Source organism: Dendrobates tinctorius, unplaced genomic scaffold, assembly GCF_039654945.1.
Source record: "Dendrobates tinctorius isolate UK_male_01 unplaced genomic scaffold, ASM3965494v1 ptg000003l, whole genome shotgun sequence".
NCBI lineage: Eukaryota > Metazoa > Chordata > Amphibia > Anura > Dendrobatidae > Dendrobates > Dendrobates tinctorius.
Genome location: NW_027361671.1, coordinates 79,475,702 through 79,499,322, shown reverse-complemented (window position 1 = coordinate 79,499,322; position 23,621 = coordinate 79,475,702). Strand labels below are relative to the sequence as shown.

The 23,621-nt window shown below is 42.3% G+C and overlaps 1 protein-coding gene across 1 annotated transcript in view; it reads left to right on the top strand.

Moving 5' to 3' along the window:
* FBN2 (fibrillin 2) overlaps positions 1–23,621 on the top strand; it is a 378,197-nt gene that overhangs the window by 38,294 nt on the left and 316,282 nt on the right. Inside the window, exon 5 of the mRNA XM_073557740.1 lies at positions 11,370–11,465. Coding sequence (XP_073413841.1) covers positions 11,370–11,465 — 96 coding nt within the window. The remainder of the gene's footprint in view (positions 1–11,369; positions 11,466–23,621) is intronic.

Genomic DNA, 23,621 nt, shown 5'->3' with positions numbered 1-23,621 from the left:
TGTCCCCCTATCGAGCAGCTAGTGGAAAGCGTCAGCAGGCTGTGTTGCAGATGATGTGTTTGAGCGACAGACACACCGCCGAGGTGCTGGCCGAGTACTTGAAGCGACAAACTGAGTCATGGCTGGGCAGTGTACATCTTGAGGCAGGCAAGGTAGTTAGTGATAACGGCCGTAATTTTGTGGCAGCCATAGCCCTTTCAAAACTCAGCCACATACCTTGCTTGACTCACACCTTGAACCTGGTGGTGCAGTGCTTCCTCAAAAATTATCCGGAGTTAACAGCCCTGCTCCAGAAGGTGCGAAGACTGTGCGCGCACATCCGCCGGTCGCCTGTACACTCCGTTCGTATGCAGAAGCTGCAGCGATTGCTCCACCTTCCCAACCACCGCCTCATTATCGACATTGCAACAAGGTGGAACTCCACCCTGCACATGGTGGAGCGGCTGTGCGAGCAGAGGCAGGCCATAATGCATTTGTGGGAGGATACACAGCCAGGCACTTTGAGAGCAGACATGGAGTTGACAGGTGTGCAGTGGTCGAAGCTGAAAGACCTCTGTAAAGTCCTACAGTGTTTTGAGGAATGCACACGGCTGGTAAGCGCAGACGACGCCATCCTAAGCATGAGCATCCCACTTATGCTTCTGCTCATGCAAACTTTGACGCACCTTAAGGAGCAGGCGTCTGCAGCCAATGTTGATGAGGAGGAAGAGGAGGAGGGAATCCTTGATGACATTCAGCCATTGTCTGCTCAGGGACCTCTCCTGGACGAGGTGGAGGAAGAAGAGGAGGAGGAGGATGATGGGGATGATTACTTAGGGGAGGAGGATGCATCTCGTGGGGCAAGTGAAAATGTTGGCGTGGCAAGGTCTGGTACAGGGTTTGTGCGTGACTGGAGGGATGTGGATTTGCCAGAAAGTGCTCCTCCAACCAGCACTCGCAGTGCATCATTGACACCGGGAACATTGGCCCACATGTCAGATTATGCCTTGCAGATCCTAAAAAGGGACCCCCGCATTGCCAAAATGATGAACGATGACGACTACTGGTTGGCCAGCATCCTGGATCCACGCTATAAAGGCAAATTACAAAACATCATGCCACAGGAGAACCTTGACCTAATATTGGCTAATAAACAAGCAACTCTGGTAAATCGGTTGCTTGAGGCATTCCCAGCACACAGCAGCGGTGATGGTTCTCACACGAGCCGTACGGGCCGGGGGCAGCTTGGCAGAGGTGTTCATGGTGCACACAGCAGAAGTGGCGTTGGAGACAGGGGTTTCATGACAATGTTGTGGACTGATTTTTCAAGTACCGCTCACACAACTGGTAATACTGCATCGATGGAAAGTGACAGGAGACAGCAGTTGTCAACTATGGTTACAAACTACTTTTCCTCCCATATCGATGTTCTCCCACACAGGTCATTCCCCTTTGACTATTGGGCCGCTAAACTGGACACCTGGCCTGAATTGGCACAATATGCCTTACAGGAGCTCGCTTGCCCAGCTGCAAGTGTGCTATCGGAAAGAGTCTTCAGTGCAGCTGGATCAATCCTGACAGAAAAAAGGACCCGTCTGTCAACCCAAAATGTGGATGATCTAACCTTCATTAAAATGAACCATGCATGGGTTTCCAAGGATTTTGTCCCACCTTCCCCTGATGACACATAGGGTGACAGAAAAATGGCTTGCTTTGGTCCACTTCTTCCTGGGACTTGACCTATTTCGCCTTTTGCATCAGCTGAATGTCCAACATCAACATATGCCACTTTCTAAAACTCCCTAACTGTGCTGCCTCCCCCCCCATGGCCGGGGTCACCACCTAGCGCATGACACCGTGCGAGTGCCGTTGCCCTGGACAGGTGGGTAGGCCGACTCTTGGGCGCGGGCACTGGCACAGGGTCCCTCATAGTGCAATCAAGTGTCTCTGACGGTGGTGGTGCACACCCGCCTTCAGACACACCGCCGTACCAAGAGGGGCCCAGTGCCAGTACCGACGCCCACGAATGGGCCCCCCTTGCTTGGGCAGGGCCCCAGCATTTACAATCTTTACCTCTCCCTGCTCCTCCGCTGTGTAGTCTGGGCCGTCAAATCTATACTGTGCCTGACACCGTCTGAGCCTGCCTCCTGATGTATAGACATATATTTTGAATGTGTACGCTATCCATACATGTTATCCGGGGATACGGTACCCTTTCTCACCTTTGTGCAATCACGTGCAATCCATACTGGGCCTAACACCATCTGAGCCTGCCTCCTGATGTATAGACATATATTTTGAATGTGTACGCTATCCATACATGTTATCCGGGGATACGGTACCCTTTCTCACCTTTGTGCAATCACGTGCAATCCATACTGGGCCTAACACCGTCTGAGCCTGCCTCCTGATGTATAGACATATATTTTGAATGTGTACGCTATCCATACATGTTATCCGGGGATACGGTACCCTTTCTCACCTTTGTGCAATCACGTGCAAGCCATACTGGGCCCAACACCGTCTGAGCCTGCCTCCTTATGTATAGACATATATTTTGAATGTGTATGCTATCCATACATGTTATCCGGGGATACGGTACCCTTTCTCACCTTTGTGCAATCACGTGCAAGCCATACTGGGCCTAACACCGTCTGAGCCTGCCTCCTGATGTATAGACATATATTTTGAATGTGTACGCTATCCATACATGTTATCCGGGGATACGGTACCCTTTCTCACCTTTGTGCAATCACGTGCAAGCCATACTGGGCCTAACACCGTCTGAGCCTGCCTCCTTATGTATAGACATATATTTTGAATGTGTATGCTATCCATACATGTTATCCGGGGATACGGTACCCTTTCTCACCTTTGTGCAATCACGTGTAATCCATACTGGGCGTGAGAACGGCTGGCGAGCTGTTAAGCAAGCTAAAGCACCTGTGGTTTGCACACGTAAGTTTTTCATTTTTTCAGGAATGACGGTTAGGCCTAATTCCGGAATTGCGGTTGACCTGCACTTACTGGGAAATCATCGTTCGCGGGTAATAATTGTAATCAGTGATCCCCATCACTAACGTTGTTCAGCGGGTTATCTGCACCTGTAAGCGACAAACGCTGGCCTTTTCAGTGTAGCGCACATGCAGCCACGGACATGTAAGGGCATGACGCACCAGTTATTGGCCAATCTCATGTGCCAGAGCCTCACGTGTCTAGTAAGCCGGACTCGGACCGTGGGGCATGACGGAGTCTCGTTCGTTAACGGAATTAAGCTTGCAATGTGTGCATCTTTTCTGTAGCTGGCATGGTTGAGGTTTCCCAGGTGGAGTCGAATTTAACCGTAGACTCCACTCCTGGTGGTGCCCTTCTGGACATTCCTTTAAGGTTCAGCTTTGCAACCATACTGCCCACGTAAAACAAACACTTTGCCTTCATGAACGCTGTTTGGAGGGTCATGACTCGTGGGAATAACGCCGCCCAATCAGTTAACCTGCTAGAGAGATCCTTCGTTGCTCCCAAGCATGACATCACACTCCCTAGGAGGAAGGTAATGCCACTGTGGCGACCGTACTCCTGGGGGCGACACAAGTGCACTGATGCCCAGCCACTGCTCGATGAATCTGCTGGTACATTGACCCAGACCACTACATTCCCCTCGCACGCTACACGGCCTGAATCTGACCCTGATGAAACTCAGGTTACCCTTCCCATATACAGTTCCATCTTACACGGTGACAAAGAGGAAGCTGCAGATGAAAGTGCAGGTTCGGCCCACCCGCCCTCAGACACACCACCGTACTATCAGGGGCCCTGTGCCAGTGCCGTCGCCAACGAGTGGGCCCCCCCTGCTTGCTCAGGATCAGAGCACTTGCAAGGTTGAAATACTGTGCAGTGAGATGGAAGATGGGGACGACGAGGAGTCCAGACTAGTACAGGGATTCCCTATCGAGGAGACTTATTTGATTGTTTTCAATGTTGGGACAGCAATTTTTGGGGAGCACTATACTCTGGAGAATGATAGATGGGGCCCACCATACACTGGAACATTCCAAAGGTGGACATCAGACACTGGAGCAGCATTTACAGGGCCCATTATACACTAGAGCATTAGAAATGGGGCCCATTATGTTTGGAGCATTATTTGGGCCCATAAGACAGTGGAGCTTCATCCATGGGGACCAACATATACTGTAGCATTATGTGGAGCTCATCATATACTGTTTCAAACATTATATGGGACCAATGATTCTGTATGGAGAAATAGATGGGCCTCGTCATGAGATGTAAAAAGTGAAGTATTTTTCATTGTACTATACCGCTATTTTTCTGCCGTATCGGAGCATGATGAGTTGTGGTATGTGTTAAAGGGGCGCTCTTTCGCCCAGGGCACATGAAAACCTGGAGCCAGCCCTCCCCCCCCACAACTTTAGCCAAATAACCCCCATTTTTCAGTGCGTAACTTGTATTATGAAGTTAATTAAGGTTGACAAGCTTAAGTAAGAAGAATTGATGCTTTTGGCATTCAAATGGGCACTGTAGGTGTGTTTCCTGTCCTCCTCTCACTGCCGACTTTTATTCCCCATTGACTTACATTGGGTTTCGTGTTTCGGGACGACCCCGACTTTTCCCTATAATCGGCCGATCTTGCTCGACCCGACTTTTGGAAAAGTCGGGTTTCACGAAACGAAACTCGACCCTAAAAAAACAAAAGTCGCTCAACTCTACTTACGACCATGTGATATTTCAGTTTTTCTTTTTAATAAATTTGCAAAAATTTCTACATGTATTTTTTTTTCAGTCAAGATGGGGTGCAGAGTGTACATTAATGAGAAAAAAGAACTTTTTTGAATTTACCAAATGGGTGCAATGAAACAAAGAGTGAAAAATGTAAAAGGTTCTGAATACTTTCCATACCCAGTGTAGATGGCTTTATCATATTTTTAAATGGTCATTGTACTTTCAGACAGCATTATCTAATTCCATAGATATTGTACTACAAAGGCAATTTTCTAACCACTTTACTCAAAAATAATGTTGTCTTACACACCTAACTAGTGGTGAGCGAGTATACTTGTTGCTCGGGTCTCCTCTAGAATGCTTGGGTGGTCTCCGAGTATTTTGGCGTGCTCGGAGCTTTAGTTTTCATCGCCTCAGCTACATGATTTGTGATTGCTAGACAGTTTGAATATATGTGTGGAATGCCTGTTTGTTAGGGAATTCCCACATGTGCGTATTCTGCCTGTCTAAAGTCGCAAATCATGCAGTTGAGACGACCGAAAATAAAGCTCCAAGCACGCCAAAATGCTTGGAGATCACCCAAGCATGCTCAGGGAGACCCGAGCAACAAGCATACTCGCTCATCACTACACCTAACACTAGGTGGCTTACTTCTGTCTAACTGGCTGTCCACTGTCTGTTGTCAAGCCCAAATCAGAATTGCAGGAGAGACACTAAAATATATTACAGGAAATTGGAGAGCTTCTTTGTTCCCCTGCTCCTGCTCTCCTGTCTGTCATTTACATAAAGGTAAAATAAAGAGTGGGACTTTTTGTTTGAGACCCGACAGCCATTGGAAAAGGGCAGGTACATTGCATGCTAAAATGCTGGAAGAATTGTAAAAATTGTTTTATTTTGAAAATTCACAGAACACTACCCTCAAAGATCATAAAACATGTGGACTAAACATTCTCATCATTGTATCTGAGCATGTGCAAACAAAACAGTCCCCCTGTGGAGAACAAAGGGAAAATTTTGATTTATTTATTTTAATCACTCATATAGCGCCATTAATTTAACAGCGCTTTAGAGACATCATCACTCCTTTCCCAGTGGGGCTCTCAACCTAAACTCCCTACCTGTATGTCTTTGGCATGTGGGAGGAAACTAAACTAACCACACACAAACACACAAACTCCTGCAGATGTTGTCCTTTGTTGAACTTGTGGGATTTGAACACATGACCCAAGACTACAGTGCTAACCACTAAGCCACCATGCTGCTCAGTATATTCCTATAGGAAGCTTTTCATCAAAATTCTCAAATCTACAGGAACATTATTGTAATAAGATGAGAAGCCTACTTAAATCCCTGTTTATTGTGGGTTTTCAGCAAGTGGGTGGTCCTACTTAGTGATTCTTCTTTGTATAAGTGTGCATACAAATATAGCAGTAAATCACTGAATAGGACCACCCACTTCCCACATATGTATGTTACCGTTATACCTGATTACAATTGCTTTCCCACAATTGGGCATACAGTTACATTTCTTGTATGGCATGGTCCCAAGAGTTGTCAATGCCATTTGCAACAGGAGACGACTGAGCTACACAGCTGAGTTCCTGCAACATGTGCTGGAACCAGAGCTACCGCCAATCTCAGTACTTTAAACCCTTAAATGCCGCTGTCTATAGTGACAGTGGCATGTGAGGTATTTGGCAGAGTATCATCCCCACAGTGTTTTCATTTTTTTTCTGTGCAAAAGTAGCAAACCATAAAAAAAATCTACATTTTTTAGCCACCCGCAGAATAAAGATAGCATGACAAATATACCGAACGGTGAATGGTGTTTTGAAAAAAATAAACGAAACATAGAGATGGTCTGCTTTTAGTTCATTTTACCTAATAAAGACCATAATAAAAAGTGATCAAATGGCCACATTTTCCAAAAAATGGCACCAATGAAACATACAGCTTGGCAAAAAAGCCATCATACAGCTCAATAGAAAGACAACTGTGAAGCTTAAAGAGACTGTGTAAGCACAAATTGACTAATCAAACCAAGTATAAGTGCTCGGTGCACCATGGCGGGGCCAATCATTTAAATACACCAGCCCATCTGTTTGTTTTCACTCTATCAGCCAACTTATTTGATTCACAGCTCTGACTTTATAGAGCCACAAATAGAAGAATTAGATGGAAGACAAGTAGGTTAGAAAGTGTATATACCGTAAATGATTGGCTCCTCTATGAAGCACTGAGAACCTGTACTTCGTGATGACAGACACCCTTTAAGGCTCTTAGAATATGGCAGCACAAAATGAAATTAGTTTTTCAAAAAGCATATTAACCCTTTCCTGACAGATGATGCACTATTACATCATATGAAAGGTTTCTTACTTTGATGAAAGCTCAGAAGTTGAGCTAGCCTAATTGATGACAGACCCTGGCTATGTTACACAACCATCATCTGCCTCTAACAGCAGTGGTTGGAGCTTGGCACTGTTCCCTGCTGTAAAAGAGGTACTCTGAGGAGATGAAAAATTCTTGCATTGCTCCTGAACTCATACACTACACCTATGAGATGCACAGGGCAGTTCTATTATTTTTATAATGCATGTAATTCAGTGTGACATTTGCTGCTCTCTCCTCTTGTCTGGGATGTTACGTCACACAGCGATGTGAGGCTATGTGCACACGATGCAGATTTCCAGCGGATCTGCAGCGGATTTTACCACGCAGAAACACTGAATATCCGCATTGTGATGTACAGTAGCATGTAAATCAATTGAAAAAAAACCCACTGTGCAGACGCTGCGGATTTTTCCGCGCGGTTTTCTTGTGGTACAAAATATGCAGCATGTCTCTTCTTTTGTGCGGTTTTCCACCTGCTCCACTCTACAAATCCGCAGGGGGAAACCGCACAAAAACCGCAAGAAAACCGCAATAAAAAAGGAAGAAATCCGCAGGAAAAATGCAGGTCATTTGACCTGCAGATTTCTTCAATTCTGCGTGGAAAAATCCGCAGGGCAAAAAAGTACGTGTGCACTTAGCCTGAAGCTACCCTCTGACTAACAGCCAGTCTTGAATAACAGCCAGTCCAGGAACAAAGGACAAGGCCATGCCCCCTGTTCTATGCAGCCAGCCACCTAATAAGGTCTCCTTGCCTGCAGTCCAAGGTGAAGGATGTGGCAGCCAGCCCTCCGATAATGTCTCCTTCCCTGCCGGGATACTAACAAGGAGCAGGCCATGCCCCCTCACCTCAGATATCAGACAGGGAGACATTATCAGGGTGCTGGCTGCTATTAGAAGCTGGTGAAACCCATGCACCCATCTCTAACCTTTACCTCGGACAGCGGACAAACAGACATTATCGGGTGACTGGCTGCAATTATCAGGGGGCTGACATGACCGGAGCTGCTCTTCACTGCTCACCCCTCCCATCCAGGACATTACATCAGTGTGCAGCTCCATGCTGTTACTATCAACCAGTCTCCTGATAATAGCTGTTTCTCTGTATAGAGCAGTGGGCATGGTCATGCACCCTCTTCTCAGAATGGATGTTAAATCTAGGAGCTTCACACTGGTGTGTAATGTATTGGCCTAGACAAGAGGAGGGAGAACTGAAGAGCAGCTGCTGTCACACTGAATTACAAGTGTTGTAAATACAATAGAACTGCACTGGGCATCTCATCTTTTAGTTTATGAGCTCAGGAACAGTACAAGAATTTTTGCTATTTCCTTGCAGTATCCCTTTTATCTCTTAAATGCCACTGTCAATCTTTCACAGTGGCATTCAGTTCTAGCGAAGTGGGGGTACACCTTTCCACATGCCCTATTGGCCTCCATGATTTGATTGCCTAGTCCAAGTCTCATAAAGGGACTAAAAAAATAAGACTAAAAAAAAATTACAAGTCTTATACCCAATAAAGATAAATAAACATACTGTATGTGGCATTTCTGTGATCATAAATTTCTGATCTAACAAAATATATAATTAATGCACTGGTTCTCGGAAAATGGTGACGAAAGCAACATTTTCTGTTTTTGAATGTTTTTCACCACTAAAATAAAATAAATTGTACATGTTTGGCATCCCTGTAAGTCTACTAACCTGGAGAGACAGAATCATGTTAATAGGTCAGTTTTTACTGCACAATGAAAGAAGCAAAAACAAAAGAAATAAACAAAATTAAGGAACTGCATTTTTTTTGCAATATCAATGAAGGTCGATTTTTTTCCCCATTTTCCAGTACATCAGATGGTAAAATTAAAATGAATGGTGTCATTCAAAACTACAACATGTTCTGCAAAAAAAACAAGCCCTCATATGGCTATATGGATGGAAAAATAAAATAGTTATATCTCTTGGAATAAGACAGAAAAGCATCTGATCAGGAAGTACATAATTGTACAAAAAAATAATAATTAAATATAACCATAGAAATATGCTATTGTCATAATTATGAAAACCTAAGAAATAAAGGCAACAGTTTATTTATCCAGCAAAGCGAATATTGTAACATTTTAAATTCAGAGGCAAATTTGTCATTTTGTTTATTTTCTTTAAATAAAGTGTTAATAAAAGTTTGTTAATAAATTTTATGTAACCCAAAATCATTCTACTGAGAAATAAACTGAATCTGAAAAAACAAGCCCTCATATGACTATATCACTGAAAAAATGAAATAAAAGTTTTGGAACGCCACAATAAAAAATAGGTTTATCTTAAAGGGAACCTGTCACAAGATAAAATGTTATCAACCTCCACATGTGGGGTTAAACTGTAGGTGAATAGCATTACTAACTTGCCCAGCGCCCGCACTTAGCTGAACTCTGCGGAGAGAAAATTAGCTTTATTCCCCCCGGCAGCATTCAGGTTTCAGTCATGGGGGCGGCATCAGCCCCGGTTCAGTCACTGCTCTGAGAATACAGAACGGTGACTGTAACCTCACCCCTGGCCCTTACTGACACTGGCTCTCCAAGGGGGTAAGTAAATAAAGCACAGATTATGCCAAATCTATTTCCACAAAACTGTAAATCGATCTACTCAACTTCTCCTGCTCTCCATAATGCTGAACGGAAGATTGGACAGCAATACTCAATGTTCCCTTTAAATTGTAGAAAATAGAATATTGCCCCACATAGTTATGATCAGTGGGGATAAAACTATGTCAGCCACACAGTACCCCACCACCACAAAGAACCCACCTTAACTACAAGTACACAATTCCTCCACCATATCAGCATCAGCCGCAGTGCATCCCATAACAGTACCCCCATATCAGTGCCAGCCACACCATACCCCATTAGTGCCAGGCCTGCAGTGCATCGATAGTATATATTATATTTACTTGTCTCTGCTCCATGTGGCATATGACTCCCTGATGCTCCTCTTCTCTATGACATGAAGATACATTATATGCAGGCAGCCAATAGAGGTCACTCTCATGTATTTTAATACCCATGATCAGTGCAGACAAGAGTAAGAGAAGCTGGTATAAAAAGCGAGCACTTTTTTCTCTACATAAGAACATGATCCTTCAGGACAGAGACAGGAATGTTTTTATCTTGATGGTCGGCAGCCATACAGAACTGCAGTGCAGGAAGTTCACCTGCTTTAGGGGCAAAACTTCCATCAAAAAGAATCTCATTCAAAATTCAGCTTTTGCATTGAGGTGCATGGTAAGGTTCTTTTTTTTGGGCGTCCTATTATGGGCCAAAATGCACATATACATGATAATTAAAGTTCATATCCACAAATTGATAATGGCATCATTTATTGCTTTGAATTCTTATGGATGGTTATAACAGAAAATTGAGCCTGTACTACAATAAAGCGCTAGTTTGAAGTTACCAACTTTAGTTAGTCTATATGGTATTACTGAGTTAGAATATCTTCTATATCCCTCTTCTTCCAACAGTCTCTTCACACCTACACACAGTTGTACATTGTTGCACATTTGTTGCAGTCTGACATGCATCATATTATATAACCACTCAACCATATGTGTGGGTGACCACTAGTGGAGTGCACGAGATTTTGTTATAAGACGTTTTTTTCTGCTTTACAATGGGTTGCCCCTTCATGTTATGACGTTTCCTAGAACTTTATCTTTAGGATCGAACTGAGACTGCTGATCAAAACTATGGAAAAGCTCAATCTGCACCTGAACAAAGTTGGCAATAAAATATTTCACAATTCTTTCTTAATTCAGTTGAATATATGATGTTCCTATAGGTAGTTTGATAGGTAAAATATTGTGAGTAATAGGGATTAGCAAGAAGATTTGCAGGTAACTGATTCAGTGGCCACATCAGTAATTCTGTGGCCTCTAGACCAGGTCTTGTGAACCTTCTTCTACCTGCTGGCATTCCCACTGCATCTTCTGATTAGTTAGCCTGTGCAACATCATTGTGTGTGATGCATCATTGCAGTGTTATTTCCCAGTGGACTTACTAATCAGAAGAAGCACTGGAGATAGGGGCAGGTGCGAAGAGGTCAGCATGGCTCTAACACCGTGGCCATGGGCCACCAGCTTGACTGCTGGACTAACATCCCGCAAATCTTTTTTTCTCAACTCTAGTAAATCAACATAACTGCAATGCAGGTAATGAGCATGATGAGTATTTGGAAATATGCTGATTGTTATATAAATGTATTTACATAGCTGTCTGTGAAAATACTTGCCAGAATGGAGGCCGTTGCATAGGACCCAATCGATGCGCCTGTGTATATGGATTTACTGGTCCTCAGTGTGAAAGAGGTAAGTTAATATTTATTTTTTACTTATTTATTATACATTTTGAATGAAATAAATTCATTAATATAAAAGAATTGCCCCTCTTACATCCTCTCATATTACGTCTGAGCTTTCTGCAGCAAGATAACATGGCTTTCAAGCAATTCTCAGTTGCATGTTCAGTGGTTTTCACCCATTACCTTATTATCTATCTCGCTATATCTGTCATTGCTATATACTTATGTTTGACATGGATTGACTATGCAGTTTGGGACTTTGACTTAATTCCTTCATTCTGGTTCTCTCTTTTGTGTATTTGTCCACTGTCTACAATGATCCCTCTGAAGTGCCTGAATCCATACCGGATAAGTGTTGCCTGCACGTTGGTTCAGCCAAACACTCATTCCCATACACAAGAGCACTCATTCTGATGAGCACAACTTTGTTCTCTCTGAGAAAGCCGCTGTCAGACATCTCTGTCAGCAGCCTATCTCTTAGAGAAAAGAAGGATCGGCAGTCTCAAATCACACATGCTGGATCCCTGAATCCCCCGACAGATGAGTCAGGGCCCCTTACACATTGAACTGTCAGCCAAACCCACTGCTGATTGGAGTATTTAGGTAGCTGGTGATGCTCCATCAAAGATGCAAGCAGGTCTAAGTCAAATATTGCAAAGGATGACTAGTGGCACGCAAATGAGAGTGCTGCAGTTTGTAATTTCACAGGCTGTTCTATTTATTTATCTTTTTGGGGGGTGAGAGATATTTTTCGTTAAATGTTATAAGGTGTTGAAAACTCCACCCTGAATCTGGAAGTATACCTTTACACTTATGTAATCCTATCATCACATTAAGATTACTAATGTTTGGATGGTTAAATAGAGGTGTGATACTGAAATGCCCATTAAGGATTAAAATGGTGTTTCATTTTATAGGTTTGTATTATGGCTGGGAGTATGAGCTCCTGTGTTCAAAAATGAATGTATAGCACAAAAATGATTATAGCACTGCTAAGGATGTATACAGGGCCTCCTGATGTGCCGATCACATGGAGAGGGATGGATGAAACAGATTGAGGCATCTTTATAGATAGCGTAGGGATGTAGAGAATCTCTAAAAGGCAGTGGATTAATGTGTTCATACAAATCTAATTAGGATGGGTTATATAGCAACTCATGTCTATATGACAATCGATTGATAGGATACAGGGTCTACATGTTAGTTTCTGTATGATGAAATGGTGGTGACACATGCTTCAATCAATGCTATAGGAGCCGGAATATCAAGAAACTGTGTGATCAACATATGAAACGGGACGCAAATAAGTAAAAACAATAATAAACAGTAAAACAATCATGATAAAGTAACAGCTAAAAAAAGGGATTTTCAGAAAATCGAGAAGGAATAATACTGTGGAAGACACACTAGTAATATTGATTTAAGTGTCACAATGTGTAATAGTAATGTGTACTAGTCTGATCAATAAAACAGAAAGAGAGATGGTGGTTTATATTATTACATAAGTATCCACAAAATGACCGGGATATTGTTTGAAAGGCCATAGTGGACAGACTGTAAAAAGCACAGTGGATATGACAATATTATTTTAAGCATATGAATAAAGGTTACATTTTAAAATATTTTTAGTCCACATCAGTCAGTGAATTTCTAAAAGGGTGTTTGAGCTGCTTTGGAAGCTAGGAACTATTATAATTGTGGAACTCACACATTAGATACATGTTACTCACACATTGAATGCTGGATATGTCAGTCATACGTTACACACAAAATGCACATCCATCACCTCGTACATGATGAACCCATATCATACATATTTCACTGCAGTAGTACCTACAGAGCCTGGAATGCTCGCTGTAATGATTGCCAGACCATGCCATAGTTAGTTACGCTATTTACCAACCATAAGATATGAAAATAAGGGAAAAATTAGTTCCTGATGTGAACAATATCTACACAAATCAAAAAAACGGACCGGATTATCAGAGAAATTGGACAGTCAGTAAATTACCAAGGGAGAAGAAAAATAGAGGAAAAATCCAACCATAAAGTTCCAGCACCACAAAGTTAGTGAAAAATGATGATATTTTATTAGGATCAGGTGGCAACAAATCCAAAATTTTAAAAAAATGTATAAAAACAATGTATAAAAACAGGGGATGCACACCAAGGAGAGCTTATTGAGCAATATCCAGAGTAGTGGACGCCGCTCGGACACAGGAGTCTTGAAACTGTAAGTTCCCATACTACTATTACCATGTATGTATCCTTCATTATGATGGCAAGCATTATATATAAAGCGGGTATTAGTAACATTGTTTGTGCAAATATGAAGGCTGACTATGATGTTCTAAATATGTAATCTGTTTTTGCACATATACTTTTGATAATGCTTTCTCTATCTATAAAATACCTGATAAAACCATGATACGATCTTGCTCTTCACTAGCACTTTATATATTCTGATCTCATATACATATGCATTTTTTGTATATCCCTACACTTTTTGCCTATAAACTTGGCTTATTATTGACTTAAGGACTATATTTCAACCAATAGCACTTTGCACATTCTCCTTTTATTTATATGTTAATACAGTTAATGTCCCATATATTGATCATGCCTAATTTTATTAACATGTAAAAAAAAAAGGACTCTTCTCTTGACATTGTTCAATAACCTCTCCTGGGTGTGCGTCTCTTGTTTTTATACATTTTTCAGCTTATGTTTTATGACATTGTTCTGTTGTCTATTTGTTGTCACCTGGTCCTAATAAAATATCATTAAATTTCTCTAACTTTGTTGTACTGGGACTTTATGGTCAGATTTTTCCCTCTTTTTATTTACCAACCAATTCATGCTCCAATTTTTGCCAAAGCTGCAAGGAAAACTATAATAAAATGTCTTTAACATAATACTAACGCTGACTGTTACGATGCTACCTGAGATCGGATACCCCTCTGCGCCCCCATTTCGCCCTTCTTAATTACTAGTACTCCTTACTTGCAATGCTCCTTTCTTTCTGTCCCATAGTCTTTTTATTTACTCCTAGAGGTACAAGGCTGAGGTGGAGGTTCCTCACCGGGACAATTCACTGACTTAGGAACCTAGGGGTATGGTCATCTGGCACAATCTGTCTCCCTCCATAATGACCATGTTTAGTTCTCCGACTACATGTTTTTTTCCTGAGCCTTTGGTGCTCACAGTACCAGGTAATATACATTTATTTATTTATTTTACTCATTTATATAGTGCCATTAATTCCACAGTGCTTTACAAACATTATTGGCACTGTCCCCATTGGGGCTCACAATCTTGATTCCCTATCAGTATGTCTTTGGAATGTGGAGGAAACCTGAGAACCCGGAGGAAACCCACGCAAACATGGGAGAACATACAAACTCCTTGCAGATGTTGTCCTTGTTGGGATTTCAACCCAGTGCCACAGCGCTGCAAGGCTGCAGTGCTAACAACTGAGCCACCGTGCTGCCCATTGCACTGCTGTTTTGAACACTAGCTGATGCATGCTAACCTCAAAAGGATTAAGTGTCTTAAATTTACAACACTTCGTACTGAGCTTTAACCCATTGTAAATTTACAGCCAAGATTATACTGCAGCTACTGCTCATGCAATATAGAAAAAGCAGGTAGGGTCTCCGGCTGTCAGGCACATGAGGAGAATAAAGAAGCAGTTTATTACCTCCTGTATCTTCTGTTTGACTGACTACACGGAGCTCAATGAGTGCTATGTAGGGCACATAAGCATTGCCAGTGCCAACAGGCTGTAAAGCCAACATAATGCAGCTCTTGTGTCCAAACAAACCCACATCAGCTCTGCTAGTGACTTATATCATTGCAGTGGTTCATTTTCCCCTGCAACTAGGGCTCACATGGATGCCCCTGTTACAGTGGGAAAAAATGGTCAATGAAGTAAAAAGAACTGTGATCCAGAAATTATTGATTTCTTGGGGAATAACTTATTCAGAAAAAACATACAAAACATGTTAAAAAGCAAAAAGAAGGTAATGGAAATTAAATAGTCCACACTTCGAAAAAATAAGATCTTTTCATATAAAATATTTTTTTACATGTGAAAAAAAACCTGCACATATTTCTGTATATGTTTATTTGATCACAATAACTCAGAATTCATTTATTTGCTGTGAAGCATGAATAGTAAAAGGTATAAGAAAAAAACAAAAATTGTTTCATTTGCATTGCCAAAAAATAGTTAATTTACACAGTAATGTACATCCAAAACAGTGTTAAAGATAATAAAAATAATAGAGTTTGTCATGCCTCACACAGCAATAGTATGGCTGCTGGGAAGCCGAGAGCCAAAAATGAAAAAATAGGCCTGTTGGAAATGCATTAATGCATTTTCAGATTAGGTCATTAACCCCTTCATGACCAAATGTCCAGGTTGGTAGGTACTTACCGACCTTGGACATAATTCCTTCTTCAAAACACCTATGGAGTCAAAACCATCACTATACTTGTAGACAAATTCCAAAAGGGATATAATTTCCAAAATGGGGTCACTTAAGGGGGGTATTCTGCATTTCTAGCACTTGGTGGCTCTGCATATTGAGTCTTCAAACTATTCTAGGAAAATCTGTGCTCAAGGAGGCAAATAGCTCTCTAAAATTTTTCAGGTAAAAATTGTAAAATGGGGTCATTTATGGGTGTTCTGCTGTTCTGGCACCTCAGGCACTCTCCCAGTGTGTCTTGTCACCTGAAAACCATAACAGTAAAATCTGCAATAAATTATGTCGCTCCTTCCCTTCTGAGTTTTGCACTGTGCTTCAAAAGAAGTTCCCGATTACTTGTAGGTATTGGCATACTCAGGAGAAATTGCATAACAAACTAAGAGGTCCATTTTTTCCTATTAACCCTTATAAAATTTAAAAAATTGGAGCTAAAACAACATTTTAGTGGTGAAAATGTAATTATTCTTTCTTCACCACTCAATGGAATAAATTTCTGTGATGCACATGTGGTGTCAACATGCTCTTTGCACCCCAAAATGAATTTATTGAGATGTTTAGTTTGTAAATTGTGGTTACTTATGTTTGTTTTTTTCTTTTGCTGTTCTGGCACCTTAGGGGCTCTGCCAATGTGACATGGCACCCGCAAACCATTACAGCAAAATCTGATCTCTAATATGGAGCTTCTTCCATTCTATGCTTAGCACTGTGCCTCAAAAGTAGTTTTCAACCACTTAAGGGGTAACGGTGTATGACGAAATTGCAAAATAAGTTGTTTGTTGCAATTTCTCCTTTTACCCTTGTAAAACTAAAAAAATTGCAGCTTAGGGAACATTTTTGTGGATAAAATGTGATTTTTTTTTTAGTTCCACGGATCAACGTTATAAACGTCTGTGAAGCATCTGGGGGTTCAAAGAGTTTACCACAAATCTACATACGTTCCTTGAGGAGTCTAGTTTCCAAAATGGGGCCACTTATGAGGAGTTTCCAGTGTTTAGACACATCAGGGTGTCTCCAAACATGACATGGAGTTCACTAATGGTTCTTCTACCCTTCTGAGCCGTACCATGCGCCAAAACAGTAGTTTTCCTCCACATATGGGGTATCAGCGTACTTAGGAGAAATTTCCCAACAAATTGTATGGTACATTTTCTCCTGTTACCCTTGTGAAAATGGAAAATTTGGAGCTAATAGAACATTTTTGTGGGAAAAATATGATTTTTCTATTTTCACGGCTCTACATTATAAACTTATGTTAAGCACCCCAGGTTCGAGATACTCACCACATGTCTAGATACATTCATTGAGTGCAACATGGTGTTCGCTAATGATTCCAGACAATTTTGTTTATCAAAAAGTCAAATGGTGCTTCTTCCTTTCCAAGCCATGCTATGCACCCAAACAGTAGTTTTACCCCATATATGAGGTACCTGTGTTATGAATGGGTCACCGAGGAGAAAAAAGCAAAACAAGCTAAGTCACAGAAAACCAGAGAGGTTGGTAACTATGCAGATTGCAGATCCCTGATCTTACCACACAACTAGCAGTAGCCGTGGAGCGTGCCTACGATGTTCCTAGATGCCTCGTCACGGCCGGAGGACTAAATAAGCCTAAAGCAAGAAAAGGGAAAGCTAACTGCCCCAGAGCAGACCCCAAAGGACTAGATAGCCCCACACATGTATTGACGGTGAAACAAGATGAAGGCACAAACACAGGCAGGAAAATAGGCTGAGCAAACAATGGGGCCCAAACTAACTAGACAGGAAAGGAAAGGAAAGACACTGTCTGTAACCTGCAAAAAACCCTACAAAAATCATGTCCAACACTTCTGATAGCAAAATTAACCCTGAAGTCACTAGACTTCTCCCACTATATCAGAACTCTGAAATATTCTGAGACAGAGCAAAAAGAGACCAAACTAGTAAGGGACAAAAAGCCAATTGGCAAAATACTGATAAATAAGAGTGGAAATTCAGCACAGCCCCCAGCAGGGGCTGGCTGACCACACAAAAAAACAGAATAGACCAACAAAATCAAGAGTGAACATTAGCAGAAAAACTTAGCTTTAGAAGACTGGAACAGAGCTGAAAACCAAGAGCTGACAAGCCAGAGGGAATCACCAGCAACTGAATAGGGCGTCGGCTGTCTTAAATCCAATCTGAGACTCCTGAGATCCAATCGTCATCCTCATTCTCAGGTGGCAGATCCCCACCGTTCAAATCAGCCTCTCTACCTCCTGTCACCACCAGAGGGAGTCTGGAAGGAGAACTCACAACTGGTGAACCAGAGAATGAACTCACAACAGTACCTCCCCCTTGAGGAGGGGTCACCAAACTCTCATCCACGCCACCAGGCCGATCAGGATGGGCCCAGTGAAAAGCATGAACCAATCAATTGGCATGAATATCGGAGGCAGAGACCCAAGAATTTTCCTCCTGACCATAATCCTTCCATATGACCAAATACTGGAGTCTCCGTCTAACCAAACGAGAGTCCAATATTTTCTCTACCTCATGTTCCACATTGCCTTCAACCAACACAGGGTCAGGAGGTGCTGACATAGGAACCACTGGCTCAACAAACCTCTTCAACAGAGATTTGTGAAATACGTTATGGATCTTGAACGTAACTGGAAGAGCCAATTGAAACAAAACAGGATTAAGAATTTCCAAAATCTTATAAGAACCAATAAATCTTGGCTTAAATTTAGGAGATGCAACCTTCATAGGAATATTCTTAGATGACAACCAAACCATATCACCCACTTTAAACCGGGGACCAATGGTCCTATGCCGGTTGGAAAATCGCTGGGCCTTTTCCTGAGAGAGTGACAACTTATCCACCACTTGGTCCCATATCTGCTGCATTCGCTTAACCACAGTGTCCACACCTGGGCAGGATGAAGATTACACTTGCCCTGAAGAGAATCGAGGATGAAACCCAAAATTACAGAAAAAGGGTGACATCAAAGTGGCAGAACTAGCTCTATTGTTCAACTCGAATTCGGCCAAGGGCAAAAATGAGACCCAATCATCCTGATCAGCAGATATAAAACATCTCAAATAAGACTCCAAGGTCTGGTTTGTTCTCTCAGTCTGTCCATTGGTCTGGGGATGAAACGCGGAGGAGAAGGGTAACTGAATTCCCAGATTGGAACAAAAGGCTTTCCAGAATCTGGAAACAAACAGGACTCCTCTGTCGGACACAATATTCTCAGGAATCCCATGTAACCGAACCACCTGTTGTAAAAACAAGGGCACCAACTCAGAGGAAGATGGCAACTTTGGGAGTGGTACAAGATGGACCATCTTCGAAAATCTATCACAAATCACCCAGATAACAGTCATTCTCTGAGAGACAGGAAGATCAGAAATAAAATCCATTGATATATGGGTCCATGGCCTCTTGGGCACCAGCAAGGGCATCAGCAACCCACTAGAATGAGAACAGGGTTTAGACCGAGAGCAAGTCCCACAGGACTGTACAAAATTCCTGACGTCACGAGATAAGGCAGGCCACCAAAAGGACCGACTCACCAAATCTCTGGTACCAAAAATACCTGGATGACCAGCCAATGCGGAGCAATGAATTTCAGACATCACTCTCTTTCTCCACTGGTCAGGAACATACAATTTTCCCATAGGGCAACGCTCAGGTTTATCCTCCTGAATTTTCTCCAGGGCGCGTCTCAAATCGGGTGAAATGGCAGAAAGAACTACCCCCTCACCTAGGATGGTAGTAGGCTCGGTCACACTAAGAGAATCGGCAAAGAAACTCCTAGAAAAGGCGTTTGCCTTAACATTCTTAGTGTCCGGAAGAAAAGAGACCACAAAATTAAAACGCGTGAAAAACAAGGCCCATCTAGCCTGTCTAGGATTCAAGCGTTTGGCCGACTCCAGATAAATCAAATTCTTGTGATCGGTGAGGACCACAACTTGATGTCTAGCTCCCTCCAACCAATGTCTCCACTCCTCAAATGCCCACTTCATGGCCAACAATTCCCGATTCCCCACGTCATAGTTGCGTTCGGATGGGAGGAACTTTCGAGAAAAGAAGGCACAGGGATTCATCTTAGAACTCACAAGGTCTTTTTGGGACAAAAAAGCTCCTGCACCAATCTCAGAAGCATCTACCTCCACCTGAAATGGAAGTGAAACATTACGTTGCCGTAAAACTGGAGCTGAAGTAAATCTCTGCTTAAGCTCCTGAAATGCTGAGATAGCCTCAGGAGACCAGTTCAGCACATCAGCGCCCTTCTTGGTCAGATCAATCAGTGGTTTGACAATACCAGAAAAATTGCCTATAAATTTACGATAGAAATTAGCAAAACCCAAAAACTTCTGGAGGGCCTTCAAAGAAGTAGGCTGAACCCGATCATAAATGGCCTGTACCTTGGCTGGGTCCATTTAAATAGTCGATGGAGATAAGATAAATCCCAAAAATGAAATCCTCTGTACACCAAAGAGGCATTTCGATCCCTTAACAAACAAGGAATTCTCCCTCAAAATCCGGAACACAGTCCGGACGTGTTCTACATGAGAATCCCAATCACTAGAAAAGATCAAAATATCATCCAGATAGATGATCAAAAACTTAATCACAAGGTCACGGAAAATATCATTCATAAATGACTGGAAGACAGAAGGGGCATTAGTGAGCCCAAAAGGCAGCACCAGGTACTCAAAATGTCCATCTGGAGTATTAAACGCCATCTTCCATTCATCCCCGTGCTTGATGCGAATAAGATTATACGTCCCCCTGAGGTCAAGCTTAGTAAACCAGCAGGCACTCTTAACTCTGGAGAATAAATAAGACATCAGAGGTAACGGGTACTGATATTTAACCGTCATCTTGTTAAAGGAACGATAATCAATACACGGTCTTAATGAACCATCTTTCTTAGCCACAAAAAAAAAACCCAGCACCTAAAGGTGACGAGGATGGTGTAATATGGCCCTTCTCCAATGACTCCTTAATATAGGATCACATAGTATCATGTTCGGGTACTGATAAGTTGAAAAGGCGACCCTTGGGAAATTTACACCCAGGCATCAACTCAATTGCACAGTCATAACTCCTATGAGGAGGCAAAGACGCAGACTTGCTCTCACTAAATGCATCAGAAAAATCGGCTAGATAATCAGGAATATAATGATACTGAGGAGAGGTGGAGAAAACAAGAGCATCCCTAAAAACACTGTGACAACCCCAACTCACAACAGACCCAGATTTCCAATACAAAACTGGATTATGAGTTTGCAACCAAGGAAAACCCAGAACAATAGCATCATGCAGATTATGCAGCACCAAAAATTTACAATTTTCTTGGTGGTCTGGGGCAACTCGCATTGTCACCTGGGTCCAAAACTGAGGTTTATTCTCCGCCAAAGGAGTAGCATCAATACTCCTCAAAGGAACAGGCGTCCGCAGCGGTGTCATGGAAAAACCACAATGTTTAGCAAAGTCCAAATCCATCAGATTCAACGTTGCTCCTGAATCCACAAAATCCTTCGTGGAAAACGTGGCTAAGGAGCAGATCAGAGTAATTGCCAAAAGAAACTTAGGATGTATATTGCCCACAGCAAATGTGTGTGCAAAACATTTCTCTCGTTTTGGGCAGACAGAAATAATATGAGAGGCATCTCCACAGAAAAAACACAGCTTATTACGCCTTCTAAACTCCTGACGTTGCGCCCTAGACAAAACCCCATCGCATTGCATAGGTTCAGACGTTTGTTCAAAAGATGGCAGCGCCTCCCATGTAGTTTTACGTTCACGTAAACGCCGATCAACTTGAATGGCTAATGAAATAGAATCATCCAGACCAGAGGGAACAGGAAATCCCACCATAACATCTTTTACGGTCTCTGATAAACCCTTCCGAAAGAGAGCTGCTAATGCACTATCATTCCCTGTAGTAAGGACCGCCTACTTTCAGAATTTTTGACAGTATAACTGCAGAATCCTGATCCTGGTTTAATGCCAACAGGGTTCTCTCAGCTTGATCAGCAGCATTAGGTTCATCATACAACAACCCCAAGGCTTGAAAAAATGCATCCAAATTAGTCAGAATAGGATTTTCAGGTGTCAGAGAAAAAGCCCAATCCTGGGGATCACCGCGCAGCAAGGAGATGACAATTTTAACCTGCTGCAAAGAGCTCCCTGATGAGTTAGGCTTCAAGGCCAGAAATAATTTACAATTATTCTTAAAATTCAGAAATTTAGACCGATCCCCAGAAAACACATCAGGAGTAGGGATCTAAGGTTCAGCAGCATGTGACTGAATGAGGTAGGTGGAAATTCCCTGCACTTCAGCAGCCAGCTGCTCCACACGATCAGACAATTGCTTAATCTCCATTAGGAAAAAGAAAAATAATCCTCCTACGGCCCCAGAGAAAAAAGAGGAAAAAATATACAAAAAAAAAAAATTCTGACACTATTTTTTTCTTTTTTAACAATTTTTTCCTGCTTTTGAGTACCCTAGAATCTGCAGTATGGCTGGTGATTCTGTTATGAATGGGTCATCGAGGAGAAAAAAGCAAAACAAGCTAAGTCACAGAAAACCAGAGAGGTTGGTAACTATGCAGATTACAGAGCCCTGATCTTACCACACAACTAGCAGTAGCAGTGGAGCGTGCATACGATGTTCCTAGACGCCTCGTCATGGCCAGAGGACTAAATAAGCCTAAAGCAAGAAAAGGGAAAACTAACTGCCCCAGAGCAGACCCCAAAGGACTAGGTAGCTCCCACACATGTATTGACGGTGAAACAAGATGAAGGCACAAACACAGGCAGGAAAATAGGCTGAGCAAACGATGGGGCCCATACTAACTAGACAGGAAAGGAAAGGAAAGACACCATCTGTAACCTGCAAAAAACCTTACAAAAATCATGTCCAGCACTTCTGATAGCAAAATTAACCCTGAAGTCACTAGACTTCTCCCACTATATCAGCACTCTGAAATATTCTGAGACAGAGCAAAAAGAGACCGAACTAGTAAGGGACAAAAAGCCAATTGGCAAAATACTGATAAATAAGAGTGGAAATTCAGCACAGCCCCCAGCAGGGGCTGGCTGACCACACAAAAAGACAGAATAGACCAACAAAATCAAGAGTGAATATTAGGAGAAAAACTTAGCTTTAGAAGACTGGAACAGAGCTGAAAACCAAGAGCTGACAAGCCAGAAGGAATCACCAGCAACTGAATAGGGCGTCGGCTGTCTTAAATCCAATCTGAGACTCCTGAGATCCCATCATCATCCTCACTCTCAGGTGGCAGATCCCCACCGATCAAATCAGTCTCTCTACCTCCTGTCACCACCAGAGGGAGTCTGGAAGGAGAACTCACAACTGGTGAATCAGAGAATGAACTCACAACATACCTGTGTATGGAGGAGAAGCTGAGCAACAATTTTTGGGGTTCATTTTCTCCTGTTACTCTTGAGTAGAGTTGAGCGATACCAGCCGATACTTGAAAATATCGGATCGGAATGGATCGGCCGATCTTAAAAAAAAGTATCAGTATCGCCGATTCCGATACCGGGAACCAATGCAAGTCAATGGGGCCAAAATATCGGAATTAAAAAAAACCCTTTCTTTCCTTGTAGGTTAATTCTACATGAAGAAAAACAACTAAGAATAATGTAGAATGTATTGTGGGAGGTGGAGGAGACAT